Below are 20,564 nucleotides of genomic sequence, written 5' to 3'. Positions count from 1 at the left end.
GGCATAAAAGTGCAAATCCTTGGAAACACTGGCACACATACTTGCAGTCTGTATGCAGTAGCAAATTCAAGGCAGACCTATTGGCTTTGCCAGTGTTTGTTTCACTTTCCTCTCATTGTTACCCTCACCTTCTCTACCAACTTCCATTCCATTTGACTCCAAATGCGAAGTCCACCATCTACATTGCAGTGCTCCCTTCCTACACTCTTTTTAGCTTCCCACCTTTCTCTCCTACTTGGGGTTTCTTTCTCTCCTTCATCACTCTTCAAATTCTTCCTTTTGTTTTACCCTTTGTAAATGGTAACTGGAGCCTTTCTACTGCCTCCACATTGGCTCCTTCAAGTATCAGAGGAAGCCTACAAGTGTGAAGGTCTGGGTTTCGGGATAGGCAAAGTATATGGTCAGTCAAATGCCCCAATACATGGCATTTGGTTGTGCACAACAAGCTATGGAGGTATATCATGGCTCTTGGCCATGCAATGCACCCTAGACCCTAATCCCATAGAAATGACTTTGCTCGGTCAGTATGCCCCAGAATCACCAAGGTTTGCTTTTTCTCAAATTAGCGCAAAACCATTTTTGATTCTTAAGAAATGGAGTTTGGCAGCTAAAATAACTATTTCAGACGCCAGACTTGTTAATATTTCAAATACAGTTCACAAATTGGTATAGTAAAGCCAAAATCATCAGTTCTGGTGTGGGGATAGGTCTCGTCAAGGTGTCTTAAAGAAGCTGAGCCAGAAGGTATTAACAGAAAAAATAATGTTGATTCTTCCATACAAACCATCAACACATATAAATAAATTTGACCACTGTAACCGGGACCCCCGTGAGTGCCCCGCGCTAGGGCGAGAACTGACCATGTGTGACCCCCCCCCCTCTTCTCTCCACAGGCCGTCCGTACAGCTAGTTGGACCGGATCAGAAAAATACAGCTGTGATGAAGAGGAGGACGGGCCCTTTAACTGGACCAAGGGCCTTGCGGAGGAGGTGGAGTCGGAACATCGCATAAAGGGCGTTTCTGAGAGACAACAGGTGTGTTATTTCACCGGAGTAGCGGTCAGTGAGGAGCAGGGCGGAGTGGCGGGAAGCAGCGTGGACGAGAGGAGAAGCGGAGGACGAGAGTATATCGAGGACGAGTGGAGGATCGGAAGGCGAGAGTACAGCGAAGACTTCACGTGGATTAGTGAAGACTGCATCGCGGAAGAAGAGGACCCCACGACCCAGGAGCCGGGAGCACAACCAACCACCGGAGCAACCCCGGACATCCCCTAGCAGCCGACAGGACGAGACGGGAGGAAAGAGGAAGAACAGGAAACGCCCGGAGGCCAACACCGCGATCCGCCCAGCCGTACACCAGGAGGGGTACGGCTCACTGAGGTGCGTAATCGCTTCTTGGGTTGGTTCAGAAAGAGAGCGGGTCGCATTACTTAGACAGCGACTGTGTCCCTGGTGATACCCCGGATCCCTTCACTGACCCCATATCCCGACCAGTGTTCCTTAGGTGAACGTCCCCTTGGGTGTAAAACACTGGGTGATCCCCAACCCCGGTCCCTACCTGGAGTATCTTTGTCTGAGTGTACAACCTTACTGATACAGGCCTCTCTTTTGTTTCCCCTTCTCGGTGCCGGCGAGGGTGGACAGCACGGAGCCTCCGGAGCCCAGCAGAAGGAGGAGCCCCGTCAGGAGACGAGAAGAGGGAGTGCTCAGGAAAACACGTCGAGAACGGAGTAGATCACCCCGCAGAGGAGCTATTAGAAAGACTTGTACAGATTCCTTGTATGAAAGAATAAACCCTGGCATTACTAAGACACGACTCCTGCCTTTTACTAGCCCCGCCGTTACAACCACACTTTAACTACATTGTTCGAGCTGAATACACATCCTTGTATGATCAGGATTTATACTCCAGGACAACAAAGAACCAATCAGAAATCTACATTTAAAGAAGAACTTTATCAAGTCATTTCATAGAGTCAATCCCATGTTTGCTTCCTGACACCACCCAAACCAGCATCCATCCGAAGTATGTGAATATCTTCTAAGACGCTCGGAAAATTCACTTCTTCTTTGGTCGCTGTCAGCACCAACAGATATTAATAGGAAATCAATCCATCCAAGTTGATCTAATACCACCAATGTGCTACTTGAAGCAATGTTTCTTTGAACCAACAACCAACTTCCAGGAGCTCAATATTTGCCTCGTACCAGCTTAGTGACTTATCATCCTTACACATTTCTGAGGTTCACTAAGACCTCTTTATCATTTGGTCATTATAACTTTTGCAGGGACTCCATTTCCTCAACTGTCATTTACCCTAAATTATGCTCAATCTAATATTAAATTAGTCAATACTAACATATTGGTTTGTTTCTTTACCTGGACAATACATCATTTACATTTTGAGAAGCCTTCAAATGTCTTATACTATGTTTTCAGTCTGCTATTGCTTCCTGCAGGTTTTAAACAAGACTGCTGTTTGAAACGGAGAAGAAAAACTGCTGTAGCTAGACTTGGGTACATTTCTATCTATGAATAGATTAATCCAGATGTTGTTAGAGTTCGGCTAACCCTTGTTAAAACCTACATCTCATTCACAATCTAGCAGATGCACCAGCATGCATTACCTCAGCACTTACAAAGTTCAGCAGAACAAGGGTACCCCCTATATGTTTGAAAACCTGAAATTGAGGCCTCAACTTTTCAGGTGGAACACGTGATTGAGGGACATACGCCTTTGAATTTATGAAATTTTCTGCATCCTGGGTGTGTTCATACAATTTTTCGATGATCGTGTTCCACATTAACTGAGCCATTGAATTTTCTTGTAAAATCTAATTTGGAGGTTCGCCAATATACGGCACTCCTGGAAATCGCCAGGTCCCCCTGTTGGAATCTATTTGGTACAATAGAAAGTCTATCAAGTGGTCGCATTCGATCTTGAAGTTAATTTGTCCTGGTGATGACCCATAAAGGAATTTTGTGTTGCAACGCCGTCGACGCATTGTACATGGCACAAATCAGAGTTCACATTATTCTTCAACTGTGTATTATGTCTATTGTGATTTGTTTATTGTAGGCTGAGGAGCCTACACTGGCTCCCGGTGCGGGAAAGAATCTCCTTCAAGGCAATGTGTATAGCTCATCCATCTTTCTGGAAAAAGGGCCCGGAGATTGGGCGGGAGCTAATTATTCCGCATCTTCCCAGCAAACATCTCCGTTCTAGTCATGCCTTTTTGGTGGTTGTCCCCAGAATCAAGAGGTCCAGAGCCGGCAGCAGCATGTTTTCCTATAATGCCGCCAAGTTGTGGAACACGCTACCACCTCACCTTAGGGCTAACCCCAATCTGTCCTCTTTCCGTAAGGAATTAAAGACTTTCCTCTTCAAAGCCTACAACTTGCCCCTCTATCCGTCTTTTTTTGTTTATAAGTGGCACCTTGGCCTTACAGCGCTTGGACGCCTCAGAGCCGCAATTGCGCTATACAAGCCCCCTTTTCATTTCATTTCATTTCATTTATTAGTCTCTGCCATTGTTTTTTGATTTCTTATATGTTTATGTTTTTTTAATGTATTAATCGTGAGTGTAATTGTTTGAGAGCCCTTGTGTTTTCATTTCACTTTATTACATTCATTTAAGTATTTACTTATGTATTGGTTTTTTGTGACATTGTGGCACTCATAGGCTTTTCTCCCTTCACTCTTTTTTGGTGGGTTTGTTCCACCTTTTTTTAGTTAAGTATGATAATATAGCTCAAGAACCTTGTTTGGAGGATATGGTTTGTTATCCCTGGTTTTTGTTCTAGGGTCGCCCTTGTGGTTAGTTACTTACTTACTCAACTTTTCAGGTAGCATGAGATATTTCTTAAAAGTGTGAGCCCTGAAGAAGGTATTTTCCATATGGTATACAATTAGATGTACCTAGATGCACAGTCAGTACACAGCCCAGCCATGATAAAAAAATGATAACCATGGTCTGTCAGTGTAGGGCCAGATGTATGACCCTTCCAAATTGCGAGTCGCAAATTGCGTTATTTTGCGACTCACAAATTGGAATTTACAACAGTGTCTCAGACACGGTTTGCGATTCCCACTGGGGTCGCAAATTGCCTGCCTCATTAATATTCATGAGGCAGGTGCAATTTGCGACCGATTCCATTGGGAATGGCTAGCAATCCCAGGGATGGTGGCCTGCTGGGGTTAGCAGACCACCATGTCTGTGACTCCTTTGTAAATAAGGCTTTTTTTTATGGAGACTGTTTTCCTTAAAGGAAAACTGGATGCATTTAAAAAAGAAAAATTAAATGTTACTGTTTCATTTTATAGGAGTAGGCAGTGGTTCGTGGGACCACTGCTGGATCTTAAAAAATATTTTCACTGCCAGTCACAAAGGGGAAGGGGTCCCAGGGGACCCCTTCCCATTTGCTAGTGGCTTACATGCCTTTTGAAATGTCTGGTAAATTGAGTCTTTTGCGAATGCAATTTCGGTTACAAAACATTTTCACATTGAAGTATGGCTCACTATTAGGAAGGGATGCCCTTGGCACGCCCCTTCCTAAAAACGAGTTGCAAACCCTATTTTGTGAGTCGGTAATAGGTTACCAAAATAGGGTTTGTACATTGGGCATACCTATTTTGCTGGCGCAAACGGGCTGATTTCCTATTTGTGACCGCAAAAAACAGTCTTACATCCGGCCCTCTAGACTCTTTCACAGGAAAGCACATTTTTAAAAGGTGAACTGCAGCAAGTGTGATAAAAAAAATACACCAATATTTGAAGGCACAATGGGGAAACATATAAGATGTTCAGGACCGTATGACTACAATGTTCTCAAAACTGCTAGAGAAGAAGTCAAGACATAATGTCTATCATGATCAGGAAACAAATATATTTGACTTCAATTGATCAATATGAAACATTCAGTAACTCAGTATAGATCTGTATAAGAGCAACACAATAGATATGGAGGAGATGTGGCCTAGTGGCCAGAGGTGCCGACCTCAGAACCTCGAGACCCTGGTTCGAATTCTGCACTCTGCACTAGGCTTAACATTGTGTGATTCAGTCCAAATCACTTAATCTCCTTGTGCCAAAACAAATGTAACAAATTAAATGTGTTTGTGTGAGACTCACTTGATATACGTGATCTAATATTGGCTCCCAAACCCTTCCACTCCCCCTCCCCCATGCCGTAAAGTGAAATGCTCCAATGATTCCTAGCTAAGTTTGTGATATATAAAATACCAGTATATACATACATGCCTATTTCTTCATGCTAAAAGAAGATTTTGCTAATGGTACTGAACACGTTCAATAAATCTGGCATACTTCTGATCGATGAAAGAAACCATGTGAAAAAGAAAATATGTCTAAGCTAGTCTTTAGCAAACAAGTTGTGGAAAACAAAACAAACACTGGCATTGCAAAAGCGACTGCCTTATAACTGAAAGTGGCTCTTCAGCATTAGGGAATTTAGGCATGCCATACCTCATCATGCATGAACGCTGTCACTCGTTCTTACATATATGCATTCATTCATACACCCACTGACTCATACATGTACTTGCCCGCCCACAAATTCACAGTACATCACACAACAAACTCAACAGCCAAATGCAAGATAAAATGAAAGAATTCAAGTAGGAAAAAAAAATAGAAAAGCGTGTCAGGTACATGCTTGCAATAAAAAGGTAAAGTAAAAAATTAAACTAATAATATCCTAGACTATCGTGGAGAGGTATAGTGTGAAGAATATACAGTATAATCTAACAAGAAAGAGGGGAGCAGTTCCCTTGGGGGAGGAAGGAGAGGAAAGCCAGGGGAGGAAAAGAGCACTGTGGCTGGATGTGGAGAAATTATCAGAAGGACCCAGGGGGAATCCCGGTGGTGAGATCTGAATGCCCTCATACACCCAGAAGGTGCTGTGCTTCATCATAGGGAGCTCGTCATTGAGCAGTGCTCGACGGGCCGCTCAAATGAGGCTCCTTACCAGGGATCTTTTGCTCTAGCTGTATGGTGAATGTAAGTGAGAGGGTAAAGGTGTAGGGTGCTGCTCACCTGATTAAAAGAGTCTATATTATGGGAGACCGAGGAAGGATTTATTATGATGGTCTCCTTGACACAGTAAAAACAGTGGGATTATCTGTCACAATAATCTACTAAAATAGCTAAAATGTCAACATGTTTCATGCCTAGGTGCAGGGCTTTAAGTTAGCCGGGTCCTGCCAGTGCTCAGCACCGGCAGTTCTAAAAAGCAGGTGCTGAGATGGGTCCTTCTCAGGCTCTCCATTTTTGCCCTCACCTTCAGGCCGAAAAATAAATCTTAATTCTGTAGCAGTACCACTCTTCACTGCCTCTGATGTAACTTCAAAGAGACTCGTTGTAGGTTTCATAGTCTCATCATTTCAGAACTGAAGCATTTTCAAAATTATCTGCAACAAAGCCATAGTTGTTGCTTATTGCGCAACTAACATCTACTGACAAAGCCAATTGTACTGGCTTGTCGCAGGTATAATGTTACATGCTGTATTATATATATGAATGCAATGACAGAAATAGCAAAATACCAGTCGGACGGCACACAATGCCAAGCACAGGTTTAGCCTAAGAGTTTTAAGCTATGCCCTTAATTCTACAGGCCACACCCCTTTAAGAGACCCCCCCTCCCCCCAATTTTTTCATCCCACTTAAAAACCTGCCTAGGTGCCAGGAGGGGAAGTGGCATTTCTTCAGGACCAGGTAACGGTACCTACCCCATACAAAACTTCTAAAATAAAATAAAATAAAATAAATACCAAGTGATACTTGCAGGTATCCAATCCAGAACAACCCCTACAAAGTCAATATAAAATTGTGCAACATTACATTGATGATATCATCATCTTTTGGAAAGGCAATCCATGATACCTGTAAGGCCTTTTTGACTGAATCTACTCCCTCAATCTCTATCTGAGGTTTACCAAGAACATTTCTAGCAAAGAAATTCAGTTTTGGATCTGAAAATACAACTAGACAATAGGAGGTTGTCAACTACAACTAAAGAGAAGAAGGACTGCAACAGCTTCCCCCTTTATGAGAGTAATCATCCTAAAGTGCTCCGTGACAACTTCCCCTATGGGCAATTTCTACGGGGCAAGGAGTTGTAGTACTACTCACAAGGCGAGTGCTGTTCTCTTGCTCGCCCCCGTTCAAAGATGGCCCCCACTGCCAAATGCTCTACTTTCAGCATGTCCATCTGACCACTTATTGCCCCTTCTAAACAACACCCTACCACTTATTAGATGGCCGCCAAGGAGCAACCACATTTCTTCCCCTTCTGTTTGCAACTTTATTAATCATCATAGTATGGGAGAGGCCCTCTGGCCACTGCCTTGAGGCTTGTGTATGTTTTATGTTCCCTACACCCCAAAGAAATAGATGAGGTGTGAGGAGTTCCAGTGCATACTTGAAAAGCAAATGCGGGCATTGCGTTCACACCCTGTCCCAAAATGGCCGCCACTGGCGGACGCTCCACTCCCAGCACATACATCTGGGCACTTCTTGGCCATTTGGCCATCCTGAACTAAGCAGCTGAAAGCAATTGGGGTGCCTGCACTTGCACAGGGTCATACCCACATGGACAATTTGGGATTCTTCCAAATGCTTTACAAACACAACCTAGAGACCTCACTCAAAACCTAAATGTCAACAGAGGAGGGTTCATGTGAGTAATATCAAAACCCGTCACCCTGGCTATACGATACCCCCATCCTATTACCCTGGGTATTTCACAAACTATTTAATATTGTTTCATATCAGTTGGTTTCCAGCAGAAAGGCGCGCACCTCTGCCTTTCTTAGGGAGATCTTTCTTTCTACTGAAGGGTGACTTTTTTCCCTTACCTTGCCTTGATGTAATATAACCCTTTTTAAAAAGCCATCTATTATAAAGGGTGTTTTCACAAATGCAGTTTTGCCATACTCATCGCACATTACTGCTTTTCAAATGTTTTCATTATTATCTCACATGTGTCATATACCATAGATGGACGTTTTTATAGGTATGCGTATGTTTTACATCTTTCTACACTATGCAGTGAGCGCTAAACAGCCACCTCGGACGCTTACTGCACCTATTAGCAGTGTGGTGCCAGTTCCTCATAACATTGTTCTTCTAATTCTTCCGATTCAACATTATTCTGATGGCTATCTCAACATCTCTCCCCCTTCACAGGTTGGATCCTACTTCCTGCATCTTAGCCTGTGCAGGTGAAATGTTCTTGATTGGATACCTGAAAGTCTCTCTTGGTTCCAATCTGTAGCAGGGTAGGTACTGTTACTTGGTCCCGAAGAAATGCCAACGACACTCCTGGCACCTAGGCATGAAACATGCAGACCTTTTAGCTATCTCAGTATATTACTGCAACAGATAGCACCACTATTTTTACTGTGTTAAGGGGACCATCTTATCAAATCCTTCCTCTGTCTCCTATAGACTCTTTTAATCACTTGAGCACCACCCTACATGTATATCCTCTCACTTGAATTCACCTTATGGCTAGGTCAAAAGACCTCTGCTTAAGAGCTCATACTGAGGGGCCAGTCGAGTACTGCAGTACCAGCTCAACGAGTAGCACCCTATGATGAAGCCAGACACCCATCTGGGCGTGGGGTCATTCAGATCTGCTCACCAGGATTTCCCCCCGCCGGGTCCTTCAGATCATTTTTCCAGATCCATCCACGAGTGCTCTTTTCCTCCCCCGGATCCCCCCCTCCATCCCCCCTCTGCCCCAAGGGAACTGCACCCTTCTTTCTTGTTAGAGTGACCCAAGGAGCATGGGTGCTGGACATTCTCAAACGGCTCCTTGTCCCTCTCTTGATTACTTGAATACACAGTATAAACACAATCAACTATTAAAGACCTTTTGGTTTTCAAATCTGTTTTTTAAATAAAATGTCACACCTACTGCTTTTGTCGTAACTTTTCATAATAGACAGATCAGATTTACGGTATTTGACATAACTTTTAGCAATGAACCAAGGAGGCTTATGGACTTTAGGAATGACTGTCATCTTTGTGATTTCAAACCTACTGTAATGAGCTTAAGTTTTCCCACAAGCCAACCATCACATATACAATCAAGCTTTCAAATATGAACATAATTGCAGTAACATATCAATATAAAATGTTAAGAAGGCTCATAATAGCGCTAATCTTCTAACCCACGGGTATATCCGGTGGGATAACCAACACCAAACCCTTGCCTACTCAGGTGTTTTGTGAGATTCAAAGAACTGAAATACTTGTCTACAGGCTTTAGCATAGTGAAATAACTCCCTTCGATTATAGGTTTATAGCCTTCAACAAATGCATTTGAAAATATTAATTAAGTCAGACCTACTGTCTCTGAAATAACATTTCATAGCCTTGATTATTGGCTTGCCACCTATAAACATCCAGGCATACTGTACTGAGCTTTATCCTCCCTATAAAACATAAATGTGCGATGCAAACAGTCTTCTAGCAGAAGCACACACCTTCTCAACAATCAAAGACTCAACAAGAGAAGGATCAAACATGTGGAAAGACTTTAAGCCCCTCTCTCAATACTGCTTCTTAAAGCTATTTTTCTGGTGATCACATAAATTGTGTAGACATCTTAAAAGTAGAGCTACCTAGGTTTTCTTTTGCAGTTTTTATAAGAATCAATTTTAACAGATGGTTCAATTCGAATTGAGTTTTATATTGGTTGGACAACAAACAGCAATGTGTGTAGTTAAATAATGGAAAAATATACCTCATCTATCCCCAATATCGACCAATCTACCCACAGACCAATCCAAATACTCTGACAGCATTTCTTGCTAAATCAATAGCAGAAAAATACTACTATAACAGCAAGAGGCAGGTCGTCTTTAAAGTTAATTGGAGTTGATTTTTAAGAATGCTTGTGTTAACACAAACTTGGCTGATATTTTGTCCTTGTAAAATAAAGCAAAGGACAGCACTGAAAATGTAAGACACCGTTTATCTACAGACAGCAACCTATTACCTCAAATCTTCTCCCAAGGGAACTAAATCAATAGCAAAGCAGACACTGAATGAAACATGCTCTCTCCTTGGTCTCCTAGAGGCGGATACCAATCAACAATGAATAGAGTGATGTTTTAGTAATGCAGACACCTGTCCATTGATAAGAGGCACAGAGAACTCATTTGATATGAGGCAACCAAGGAAGCATCTAATTCATTTGGTTGAAATTCAACGAGAGGCCAGAAGGACGTCAAGCATTTGCATTATACCCAAGATATCTATCTTCGGAGAAAATGCAAAAATGAAGACGTTACCTTGCAATTATCACGTTGTGTGCATCATTAAGAGTGAATGGCGCAACCACAGCAAAACGAAAATCTAATTACACTGCAGAACTTTTGGGAAACTGTCTGTTGTGCACTTTTGTAAGTAAAGACTGAGCACGCACCCTGTAGAGAGGATGGCATTTGTCCTTGAAGCAGGGAGCCAAGTGAGCATAGATCTGCAGGCTGTAGTAGTAAGCTGCCAGCTGAAGAGATAAAGCTGAATGTGATTGCTTTTCAAAGCACTTGTTGGCATCCACCACCTACGACAAAAAAAATAGAGAGAGGCATTAACTTGGCTGACACAAATTCACTGAGGGGACAGTAAATGCTAAGCAGGAGCTCTGCCGCCTGTTTTTTTCTAAACATGCAGGAATATTACCGATTTCACTGAATGCTCCCCAGCTACACCAGGCAACAAAATAGTACACGGAAACGAAATGCGGTATTCTTGTTAGAAAAAAACAGATACATAGGGAGAGGTGTTTAATTGTTGGAGGGCATTTTTCCAATACTGGAAGTCAGGAGCTGTGGCTTCCTGCAGGGCTTCGCATCCGGCTGACGTTTTAAAAGCACTTTAAGTAACCTACGATACCGCCATTCACGCCGGGCCATTGTTTATATAAAAGACGACAAAAATCAGCCTGAGGTGAAAAGAACTCAATTTTTTGGACGAAAAAAAAACCCCACTTTCGCAAGAAAGTCGAGCCCCTTTGAGCTGAGAAACAACTTCCTGTGACGTGGTGTCCCCAGGACTCGGAGTTCAAGACTGTCATTACACATTACTGCGTCACACCACCACCGTCAACAGGATAAGCCATCATAGCCCAGCGCCCAGTCGTAGAGTGCAAAGGCCTTTAGCACAAACACTGGCGGGGAAAATAATGCCAAACCCCTCTGTGCACACCGACTCGCGGGGGCTTTTGGAAAGTCTTGAGACCTTTAAAGTACAAAAAAAGGCAGGCATGAAGGGCACTTGCTAAGCGGGTTTGTATGAGTGAACATGCAAATTAGACCACGATGGCGCATTGCCCCACTGCTGCGATCCATTTAATATTAATAATAGCCTTAAAACTAATTCTACATAAAACCATTGACATTCTTACCAGCTCGACGGCGCTTTTAGCACTACTGTATTTTTGTATTTTTAAGTTGAATGCTGCTTTGCTTAAAAAATACATTTCACATGTTATCAGCCTATGTTGTTGTAACACAAGGCATAGCTGCCAAGTTTTCGGATTGCTAGGTGTGGCATTTTCATAATTTTAGTGTGCTTATGAGTGACATTTCAACGACTATGAGTGACATTTTCTTGCACGCAAACTCAAGCAATGAAGATAAGGGAAACAAATAAATATCAGAAAGTATACCAGTTGAGCAAGGAGAAAATCCTTAAACTGTGCAAAGCACCAGAAATGGTCTCACTGTGCACGTTTGACCCGGGCCAACAGGAAGGATGTGTGTGGTTACATTATCCTCACATGCTGAGGCCGGTGCAGTAAGCGCCCACACAACATAGCCGATTGCTTATGACTGTCGGCAACATGTTTTAAATTACCCCCAGCGATTTTGAGAAATAAACCACAAACGTAAAGGAGGGGACAGAACATACACCTGGTCACAGACCGGCCACGGGCGTCAGCCAGTTGCCTGTTAGCTATTCTTATTCTTTAAGTACTAAAGTCACAGGAACAGTGGTGTTAGACGGACCGGGAGGGTCGGCCGAGGACAAGGGGAGAGGTCTCCGGGGAGAGCCGTCTCCAGCGATCGTACAGACGAGTAACTTCCCCCCCACAGATGTACACCACACAGAGATAAGGTTTAACGTTCTTTATAAGCAATCTTTAAGTACAGTGGAATGGTACAAGGAGGTCTGGACTCAGGGGTCCCCTCGATTCTAGTCTCTTGGTTTGGGGAGAAGGGGTAGCGGGACAGTCTTGTTACCAATCTGGTAGATGCGATGATAAGATGGACAGCTCACAATCCTCGAGCTCGGCGTTCTAGATGATCGGGCCGCGGCGGAGCCAGCAGGTCCCGAGAAGGTGGTAGTTACAAACGGTCCGCGGCCACGCCAGCAGGTCCCGACGAGGATGAAGGTTTCAGAAGGTTGCGGCAGCGCCAGCAGGCAAGGCAGTAGTTCGCAAGGCAGGGCTACGGCAGCGCCAGTAGTTCGTCAAGGATGAGTTCTTCACTGCGTCTCTCGACTCCAGGATACAACTGCCTTCCTGCTCTGGAGCTGCCCCAGTTATAGGTCTGGCGCCCTTTGATGTCCGGACCCTCGCTCTTGGAGGTCGGGAGGTCCGGGATGAGGGAGTCCAGACACCCAGCAGGGGGATGGAGCCAGCGCCCGGGGAGGCTGGGGGCGATCGGCACCTGGCGGGGGAGAGCCATCAACACTTCTTTCTCCCATTGACCTGCCAAGTGGTCCGTTCACCTCCTGGGTGGATGGTGGTGCCGGGATGTCGGGGCCTGGCCAGGCCCAGGGTTAGGGTCGATCGGAGGCCACGCAGCCTCGTGGTGCAGTGTCCAAGATGGCGCCCAGGCCGGGCGAGGGGGCCGGTAGTGATTCGGGCCCATGATGCAGAGATGTCCGGGGGCAGGAGTCCCGTATGAGTCGGGGAGCGGGTGGTTTCCGTGGGTAACACCTGGAGGGCCGGGCGCGGGCCTTGTCATGCGGGGAGGGAGCGAGCACTTCACGTGGCCTGTCCAACATGCGTCCCCCCCAGCTGAAGGCGGGGAGAGTCACCCATCCTCTTGGAGACTCTCCTCGTCGAGGCGGAAAAAGCGTGACAGGCCATCCGCGTTGGCGTGGTCTTGCCCAGGTCGATGTTCCACAGTGAAGTTCATCCCCTGCAGGGAGATGGACCAACGCAATAGTTTTGGGTTTTCCCCCCGCATCTGCATTAGCCACTGCAGGGGCCGATGATCTGTCTGCACCCGGAAGTGGGTACCGAAGAGATAAGGCCGGAGCTTTTTGAGGGCCCACACCACTGCGAATGCCTCCCTCTCGATGGTGCTCCAGCGTTGCTCTCGGGCCAGGAGACGTCTGCTGATGAAAGCCACTGGTTGGTCACGTCCTTCGGGGTTCAACTGGGAAAGGACTGCCCCAATGCCATGGTCGGAGGCATCCGTTTGGACGATGAATTCCCGACTGTAGTCGGGGGCCTGGAGCACAGGGGCGGAGCACATGGCGGCCTTCAGCTTCTCGAAGGTCGCTTGACAGTCTGGGGTCCAGTTGACCTTTTTTGGGTGGTTTTTGGATGTGAGTTCCGTGAGGGGCCCCACAATGCTGCCATAGTCCCTCACGAACCGCCGGTAGTAGCCTGTGAGTCCCAAGAAGGCGCGGACCTCGGTCTGGGTGATGGGGGGCTGCCAAGACTGGATGGCAGCGATCTTGAGTTGCAGAGGGGCCACCAGACCGCTTCCCACCTGGTGTCCGAGATAGGTCACGGACCCCTGGCCAATTTGGCATTTGCTGGCCTTGATCGTGAGGCCGGCTCGTTGGAGGGCCTGCAGAACCTCTCGGAGGTGGTTGAGGTGGTCGGACCAGTGGCGGCTGTACACAGCGATATCGTCCAGGTAGGCGGCGCTGAATTCCTCGAGTCCCGCCAGGACCTGGTTCACTAGCCGCTGAAAAGTTGCTGGGGCATTCTTCATGCCGAATGGCATGACCTTGAAGTGGTAGTGGCCATCAGGGGTGGAGAAGGCAGATCGTTCTTGGGCCCGGGGTGTGAGACCGATCTGCCAGTAGCCCGCTGCCAGGTCGAAGATGCTGAGGTAGCGGGCAGCTCCCATGCGGTCGATTAGTTCATCTGCTCGGGGGATGGGATGTGCGTTGGTTCTGGTGACAGCGTTCAAGCCCCGGTAGTCGACGCAGAAACGGAGCTCAGGAGTGGTGCCGGGGTCGGCCGCTTTGGGGACCAGTACCACTGGGCTGGCCCAGGGGCTGTCTGAGGGCTCGATGACCCCGAGCGTGAGCATTTTTGACACCTCCTCTTGGATGCAGGCCCGTACCCGATCTGGTACGCGGTAGGCCCGATGTCGGATAGGGGGACTGTCTCCAGTGTCCACGTCGTGCAAGCACCAGGGGGTGACCCCTGGGGTGAGGGAGAACAGGGTTGCGAACTGCAGTAGGAGGTCTCGGCAGCCTTGGCGCTGTTCCGGGGTGAGGGCCTCTGAGAGTCGGACCCCGTCCACGGAACCGTCCTTCTCCCGAGTCCGTAGGAGATCAGGGAGTGGTTCGGAATCCTCTTCGGCTCCGCTGTCTGTCGCCATCAGGAGGCAGAGCTCTGAACGCACAAAGTGGGGTTTTAATCTATTGGCGTGGAGGACCCGGAGGGGGTTCCGGGCAGATTCCATATCGATGAGATAGGTGACAGGGCTCTTGCGCTCGACCACTTTGAAGGGCCCTGTCCACTTGTCCTGCAAGGCGCATGGTTCGGTGGGGGACATCACCCACACTTGTTGGCCGGGTTCGAATTCGATGGAGGAGGCATTTTGATCGTACCACCTTTTCATGTCTTCCTGACTGGCCTCCAGGTTCGCTTTTGCCATTTCTCTGAATCGCCTGGTCTGATTGCGTAGGGTCAGGAGGTACTTGAAAACATCTGGAGGGTTCTTCAGGGGGGGCATCTCCCAACCTTCTTTGACTATGCTGAGCGGCCCTCGCACAGGGTGTCCGTATAAGAGTTCGAACGGGCTGAAGCCGAGGGACTTCTGGGGGACTTCTCGATAGGCAAAGAGGAGGCACGGCAGTAGCACATCCCACTGGCGACGGAGGGGCTCTTCCAAACCCCCATTCATCCCTTTGAGCGTGCGGTTGAACCGCTCGACTAGTCCGTTTCCTTGAGGGTGATAGGGGGTCGTGAATCGGTAGGTGACCCCGCACTGTTGCCAGAGGGACTTCATGTATTTTGAAATAAAGTTTGTGCCCCGGTCGCTGACGACCTCTCGGGGAAAGCCCACCCGGGAGAAGATCCCCATCAAGGCCCGGCCGACCACCGGGGCTGTCACAGTTCGCAGGGGAACAGCCTCGGGGTAGCGGGTGGCGTGGTCCACCAGTACCAGGATGAACCGATGCCCTTGTGCTGTACGGGGGTCCAGGGGCCCCACAATGTCTATTCCCACCCTCTCGAACGGGGTGGTGACAACTGGGAAAGGTTGCAGAGGTGCTTTAAGTTTGCAGCCGCTCTTCCCGCTGGCCTGGCACGTGGGGCAAGACCGGCAGGGATTGAGTACGTCGTTTCTCATCTTGGGCCAGAAAAAATGGGTCACCAGGCGACTGTAGGTTTTGTCCTGACCCAGGTGACCAGCCAGTGGGACATCGTGGGCCAGGTTTAGCAAGAAGCCTCTAAAGCGGAGGGGCACCACTAGCACTCGACTGGCCCCTAACTCCGCGATTCTCTGTTCGCTGTATAACAGGTCGTTGTCCCAATAGACCCAATGGGCTCCGGAGGTATCCCCTGCGCTCTGGGCGAGGGCTTGCTGGCGGAGTCCCTCGAGGGAGGGACAGGTCTTCTGCTCTTGACGAAACTGTTCCTGGGTGGGCCCCCCTTCCTGACGCCACTGAGCGAGGTCGGGGAGGTCCTGGGGCTGAGCGAGCTCGTCGGGGGTTTGCTCTTGAGGGTCGGCCCGGTCGGCGTCTTCTGTTGGAGCGACCGGGGGAGGAGGTGCTGGCCATTCTGGTTCTTCAGGTCGGGGGATGGCACGGGCGGCCATGGACCGGGTGGTTACGCACGCCCAGTCCGGGAGGCCCAACATCCCCAGGTGCTCTCTTCTCTCTACGGCGGCCCACGGGGAACTCTCAAGATCATTCCCCAGGAGACAGTCCACGGGGGCATCATCTCGGACCGTTACCTTCAACATGCCGGAGACTCCTCCCCACTCGAAGGGGACGCAGGCCATCCGGCATAGACTTTCCGAATTGTCGGCTGAACGGACAGGGCAGAGAATGTTCGGCAGGATCTGTTCTGGGGTCACCAGGTGACAGCGGACGGCTGTCACACTGGCCCCTGTGTCACGTAGGGCTTCGGCACTGCGTCCATTAATGTTCACCCACTGGCTGTACTTCCTGGTGTTGGCGGGTAGGGGGGCCCGCGGGACCATGTCTCTTCCCCCTAGGCACGCTAGAACCATGGCGGCTGGTTCCCACTCTTGGTGTTCTTGGTCGCACTCCTCTTGTTCTTCGGAGATTTGTTCTTCCCCCAGGGCGGCGGCAGCCATCTGGCAGGGTCTCGGAGTCTGGTTCTGTGGACAGTTCGGGTCATTTGCGTAATGGCCGACTCGCTGGCATTGGTGACACGTGACATTAGCTCTGTACCCCGGGCGCGCCGGGGGGTTGCCCCGGTTGGCCAGGGGTGGGGTGCTGGCAGCGGGAGCAGCCGGGGTGTTGTCTCTTCCTCGTCCCTGGCCCCCTCCTCCTCCTCGGGGACGGTGCTGACCTTGGTTGTTCCGGTTCTGTTCATGTGGCCCATTCCGGCCCACTCGGGTAATTTCCCACCGGTCAGCCTCGGCGGCGAGCTGCCGTGGATCAGTCAATTTACTGTCGAGGAGGTGCTGCCTGAGCTCGACGAAGCAGTTGTTAGATAGGTGCTCCCACACCATGAGATTGAAGAGTTGCTCGTAGGTCGTTACATTGCTTCCCTTGATCCAACCCTCGAAGGCTCGGCTGAAATAGTTCACATACTCCACCCAAGTTGTACCCGGGATCCGGGTGCAGTCTCGGAACCACTGGCGGTACATTTCGGGTGTGAGCCCATAGCGGGTGAGGAGGGTAGCCTTCATGTGGTCATAGGAGGTCATCAGGTGGTCTGGGAGCTGTAACAGGGCGACGCGGCCCTCATTGACGAACCTCCCCCATAGCCCGGCTCCCCAGTCACCTCGATCGATCCGGTGGGAGGTCATAGCGATCTCGTAGGCCTTGAACCATTGTTGTATGTCGTCATCTCGGAAATATTCTCGAACGACATCCTTGGGGATGTGTACTTTCTTTTCTGTTGCTCCCGGGGTGCGCGGTTGCTCGGGCACCCCTAATTCTTTGTTCTGCTTACGTAAGTCTATTTCTGCTAGCTTGCGCTCGTGTTCATACGCTAGTCTCTTTTCCTCGAGTTCTCTTTGTCTCTGTTTTTCTTCCCGTTCTTCTCGGAGCCGCAGATGTTCTAGGTTCAGTTTTTGTTCGGCTAATTTGAGTTCGCCATCCATTTCGAGCCGGGCCATTTCTAATTCATGTAGTCTGCTTCTTTCTCGTTCTTGGATCTCCTCCTGCGAGAGACCCGTTCCTCGCTCCTCGGGAGCCGTGGTGTTCCTCTCTGATGCGGCAACATTTTGGTCCGGGGGTCTGACGGCCCCGGTTTCTGCCCATGACTCAATGGCGTGCTTGAAATCGTCTTTAGTACTCAGACCGGTGGTAGCGATACCTAGTTCAATGCAGAATTGTTTCAACTCACGATGGCTGTACTCTTCCAATTTCTCCATCTGGAATTTCTCGGTGGATCCGCTCTCTTTGGTTGTCATTGTGGTTTTGTCGTGGGGTGAGCTACTCTCTGTACGATTACGCGTTGATTCGGATCCCGCCGCTGGCCACCAATGTTAGACGGACCGGGAGGGTCGGCCGAGGACAAGGGGAGAGGTCTCCGCGGAGAGCCGTCTCCAGCGATCGTACAGACGAGTAACTTCCCCCCCACAGATGTACACCACACAGAGATAAGGTTTAACGTTCTTTATAAGCAATCTTTAAGTACGGTGGAATGGTACAAGGAGGTCTGGACTCAGGGGTCCCCTCGATTCTAGTCTCTTGGTTTGGGGAGAAGGGGTAGCGGGACAGTCTTGTTACCAATCTGGTAGATGCGATGATAAGATGGACAGCTCACAATCCTCGAGCTCGGCGTTCTAGATGATCGGGCCGCGGCGGAGCCAGCAGGTCCCGAGAAGGTGGTAGTTACAAACGGTCCGCGGCCACGCCAGCAGGTCCCGACGAGGATGAAGGTTTCAGAAGGTTGCGGCAGCGCCAGCAGGCAAGGCAGTAGTTCGCAAGGCAGGGCTACGGCAGCGCCAGTAGTCCGTCAAGGATGAGTTCTTCACTGCGTCTCTCGACTCCAGGATACAACTGCCTTCCTGCTCTGGAGCTGCCCCAGTTATAGGTCTGGCGCCCTTTGATGTCCGGACCCTCGCTCTTGGAGGTCGGGAGGTCCGGGATGAGGGAGTCCAGACACCCAGCAGGGGGGTGGAGCCAGCGCCCGGGGAGGCTGGGGGCGATCGGCACCTGGCGGGGGAGAGCCATCGACACTTCTTTCTCCCATTGACCTGCCAAGTGGTTCGTTCACCTCCTGGGTGGATGGTGGTGCCGGGATGTCGGGGCCTGGCCAGGCCCAGGGTTAGGGTCGATCGGAGGCCACGCGGCCTCGTGGTGCAGTGTCCAAGATGGCGCCCAGGCCGGGCGAGGGGGCCGGTAGTGATTCGGGCCCATGATGCAGAGATGTCCGGGGGCAGGAGTCCCGTATGAGTCGGGGAGCGGGTGGTTTCCGTGGGTAACACCTGGAGGGCCGGGCGCGGGCCTTGTCATGCGGGGAGGGAGCGAGCCCTTCACGTGGCCTGTCCAACATGTGGATACCATAGTTTCCTGTTTTGAACATGCTGTAGATTACAGGCTCTTCATTAAGACATCATATGAAATTGACTGCAGACTATGTATGTATACAGTTGTAAAAGGTGGAGGAAGAAGGATGAGAAGGAAGAAGAGAAAAGTGGAAGAGGGAGAAGAGAGAGAGGGAAGGAGATAGGGAGACAATGGGAGTATGGACAGGGGTGAGAGGTGAGGAGGTGGGCAAAAGAAGGAGAGGGCTGAGAGAGGGAAAAAGATAAAAAGAAGGGGTATAAGGCGAGATTAGATGAGAGAGATGGGCAAAAGCTGAAATGGAAGGGGAAACACACATGTTGATTTGCAGATAAGATCCCAGTTATGGGATGGAAAAATGTGTGCTATGCTGTGAATTACTTTACTGTTGCCTGGAGCTGGGCGAGCGCCATGCCCCTTCCGAGTACAGTGATAAGTCCTTTCAGTGAACCCACAAATGTGAATCATGCAACAAGTGTTCCATCTTTGCAGAGGGACCCCGTCTTTATGTGCCCCACAGCTTCCATTGTGAATGCTAAACTAGTACCCGCATGCTAGGATGAAGTAAATGCTTCTGGACATTGAGGTGGCCAGGGAGTGGTGTGCAGGAACGGTTCAGGTGTGACAAATAATCCTTTATGCGTTCGCTTAGTGCTCTACATTTAAATAGACAGTGAGCACTCTGAGATCGAAACTCATTTCCTCCGAGGTGGAATAAAAAACATAACACTTTCAAAAATGTTAAGTATATGCAAAAGGAATGAGCAATAGTGGAACATGCCGCCATGTCAGGACAATATAGAACTTCGGTTCCGCCATGTCAGGACAATATAGAACTTCGGTTCCGCCATGTCAGGACAATATAGAACTTCGTCGAGTTCTGTACACGACCGGCGCACACTGACTGCAGGCAGCTGTCAATAGTGCGCTGCCTGAATCGATCTCAATCTCAATATCGCCCTCTCGCTCTCGCTCTCTCACACTTCTCTTGCAGAGACTCTGCTCAGCGAGGTAGCTCAGGCGTGATGCCACTGGGGCAATTAGCGTTTGCCACCTGCCTCCTCAGTGAGTCCTCTGGGCCAGGCCTGTCAAGTCCAGTGCCAGTCCTGGCCACTGCTGCTGCAACAGTCATCCTGTCATAACAATGTAATTTGCAGCGGGCGGCGTGCCCAGGGTTCAAATATTTACGGCACCTCAGACTGAAAAGCTGAGCCACGATGATTTGAAGCAAAATAGCCCAGCCCATCCCACAAGTTAACTCGCAGCAGTACGTGACGTCCAGGTCCCCCGACTGTGTACAAGTCTGTGTTTTTGCTACTAATAACTCAGTCAGTGGAGCGAGTCAGAGCATGATAAGGGAGCAGTGGCAGTGCATGCTGCCATATGGCACTGCAGTTTAACACTCTTAGGCAGCGCTAACGGCTTGAGTGACAGCTGTGGTGCTATGCCTATAATGCGTGACAATGCATTTCAGTGCGGTGATGCGGAGCACCACACTGAAATGCATTAGTCTAACGCCTGATGCTGGTACTATATATATATATATATATATATATGTATCTAGATGTAAATCGAGTGCCGCGTGGGTTGCGCATTCTTTTAGCGCCCACATATGACAAA

General features: G+C 48.9%; 1 protein-coding gene across 1 annotated transcript in view; it reads right to left on the bottom strand.

The window, feature by feature from the left end:
• Positions 1-19,357, bottom strand: part of LOC147663707 (NBAS subunit of NRZ tethering complex-like) — a gene marked incomplete at its 3' end in the record, with an annotated part of 327,893 nt that extends 308,536 nt beyond the window's left edge. The window contains exons 1-2 of the mRNA XM_086950251.1: positions 19,331-19,357; positions 10,459-10,596 (exon numbers count right to left, since the gene is read on the bottom strand). Of these exons, the coding sequence (XP_086806377.1) occupies positions 10,459-10,596; positions 19,331-19,357 (165 nt within the window). The remainder of the gene's footprint in view (positions 1-10,458; positions 10,597-19,330) is intronic.
• Positions 19,358-20,564: the final 1,207 nt, after the last annotated feature.

Source organism: Lissotriton vulgaris, unplaced genomic scaffold, assembly GCF_964263255.1.
Source record: "Lissotriton vulgaris unplaced genomic scaffold, aLisVul1.2 SCAFFOLD_2563, whole genome shotgun sequence".
Lineage (NCBI taxonomy): Eukaryota > Metazoa > Chordata > Amphibia > Caudata > Salamandridae > Lissotriton > Lissotriton vulgaris.
This window is presented reverse-complemented; position numbering and strand designations above follow the sequence as displayed.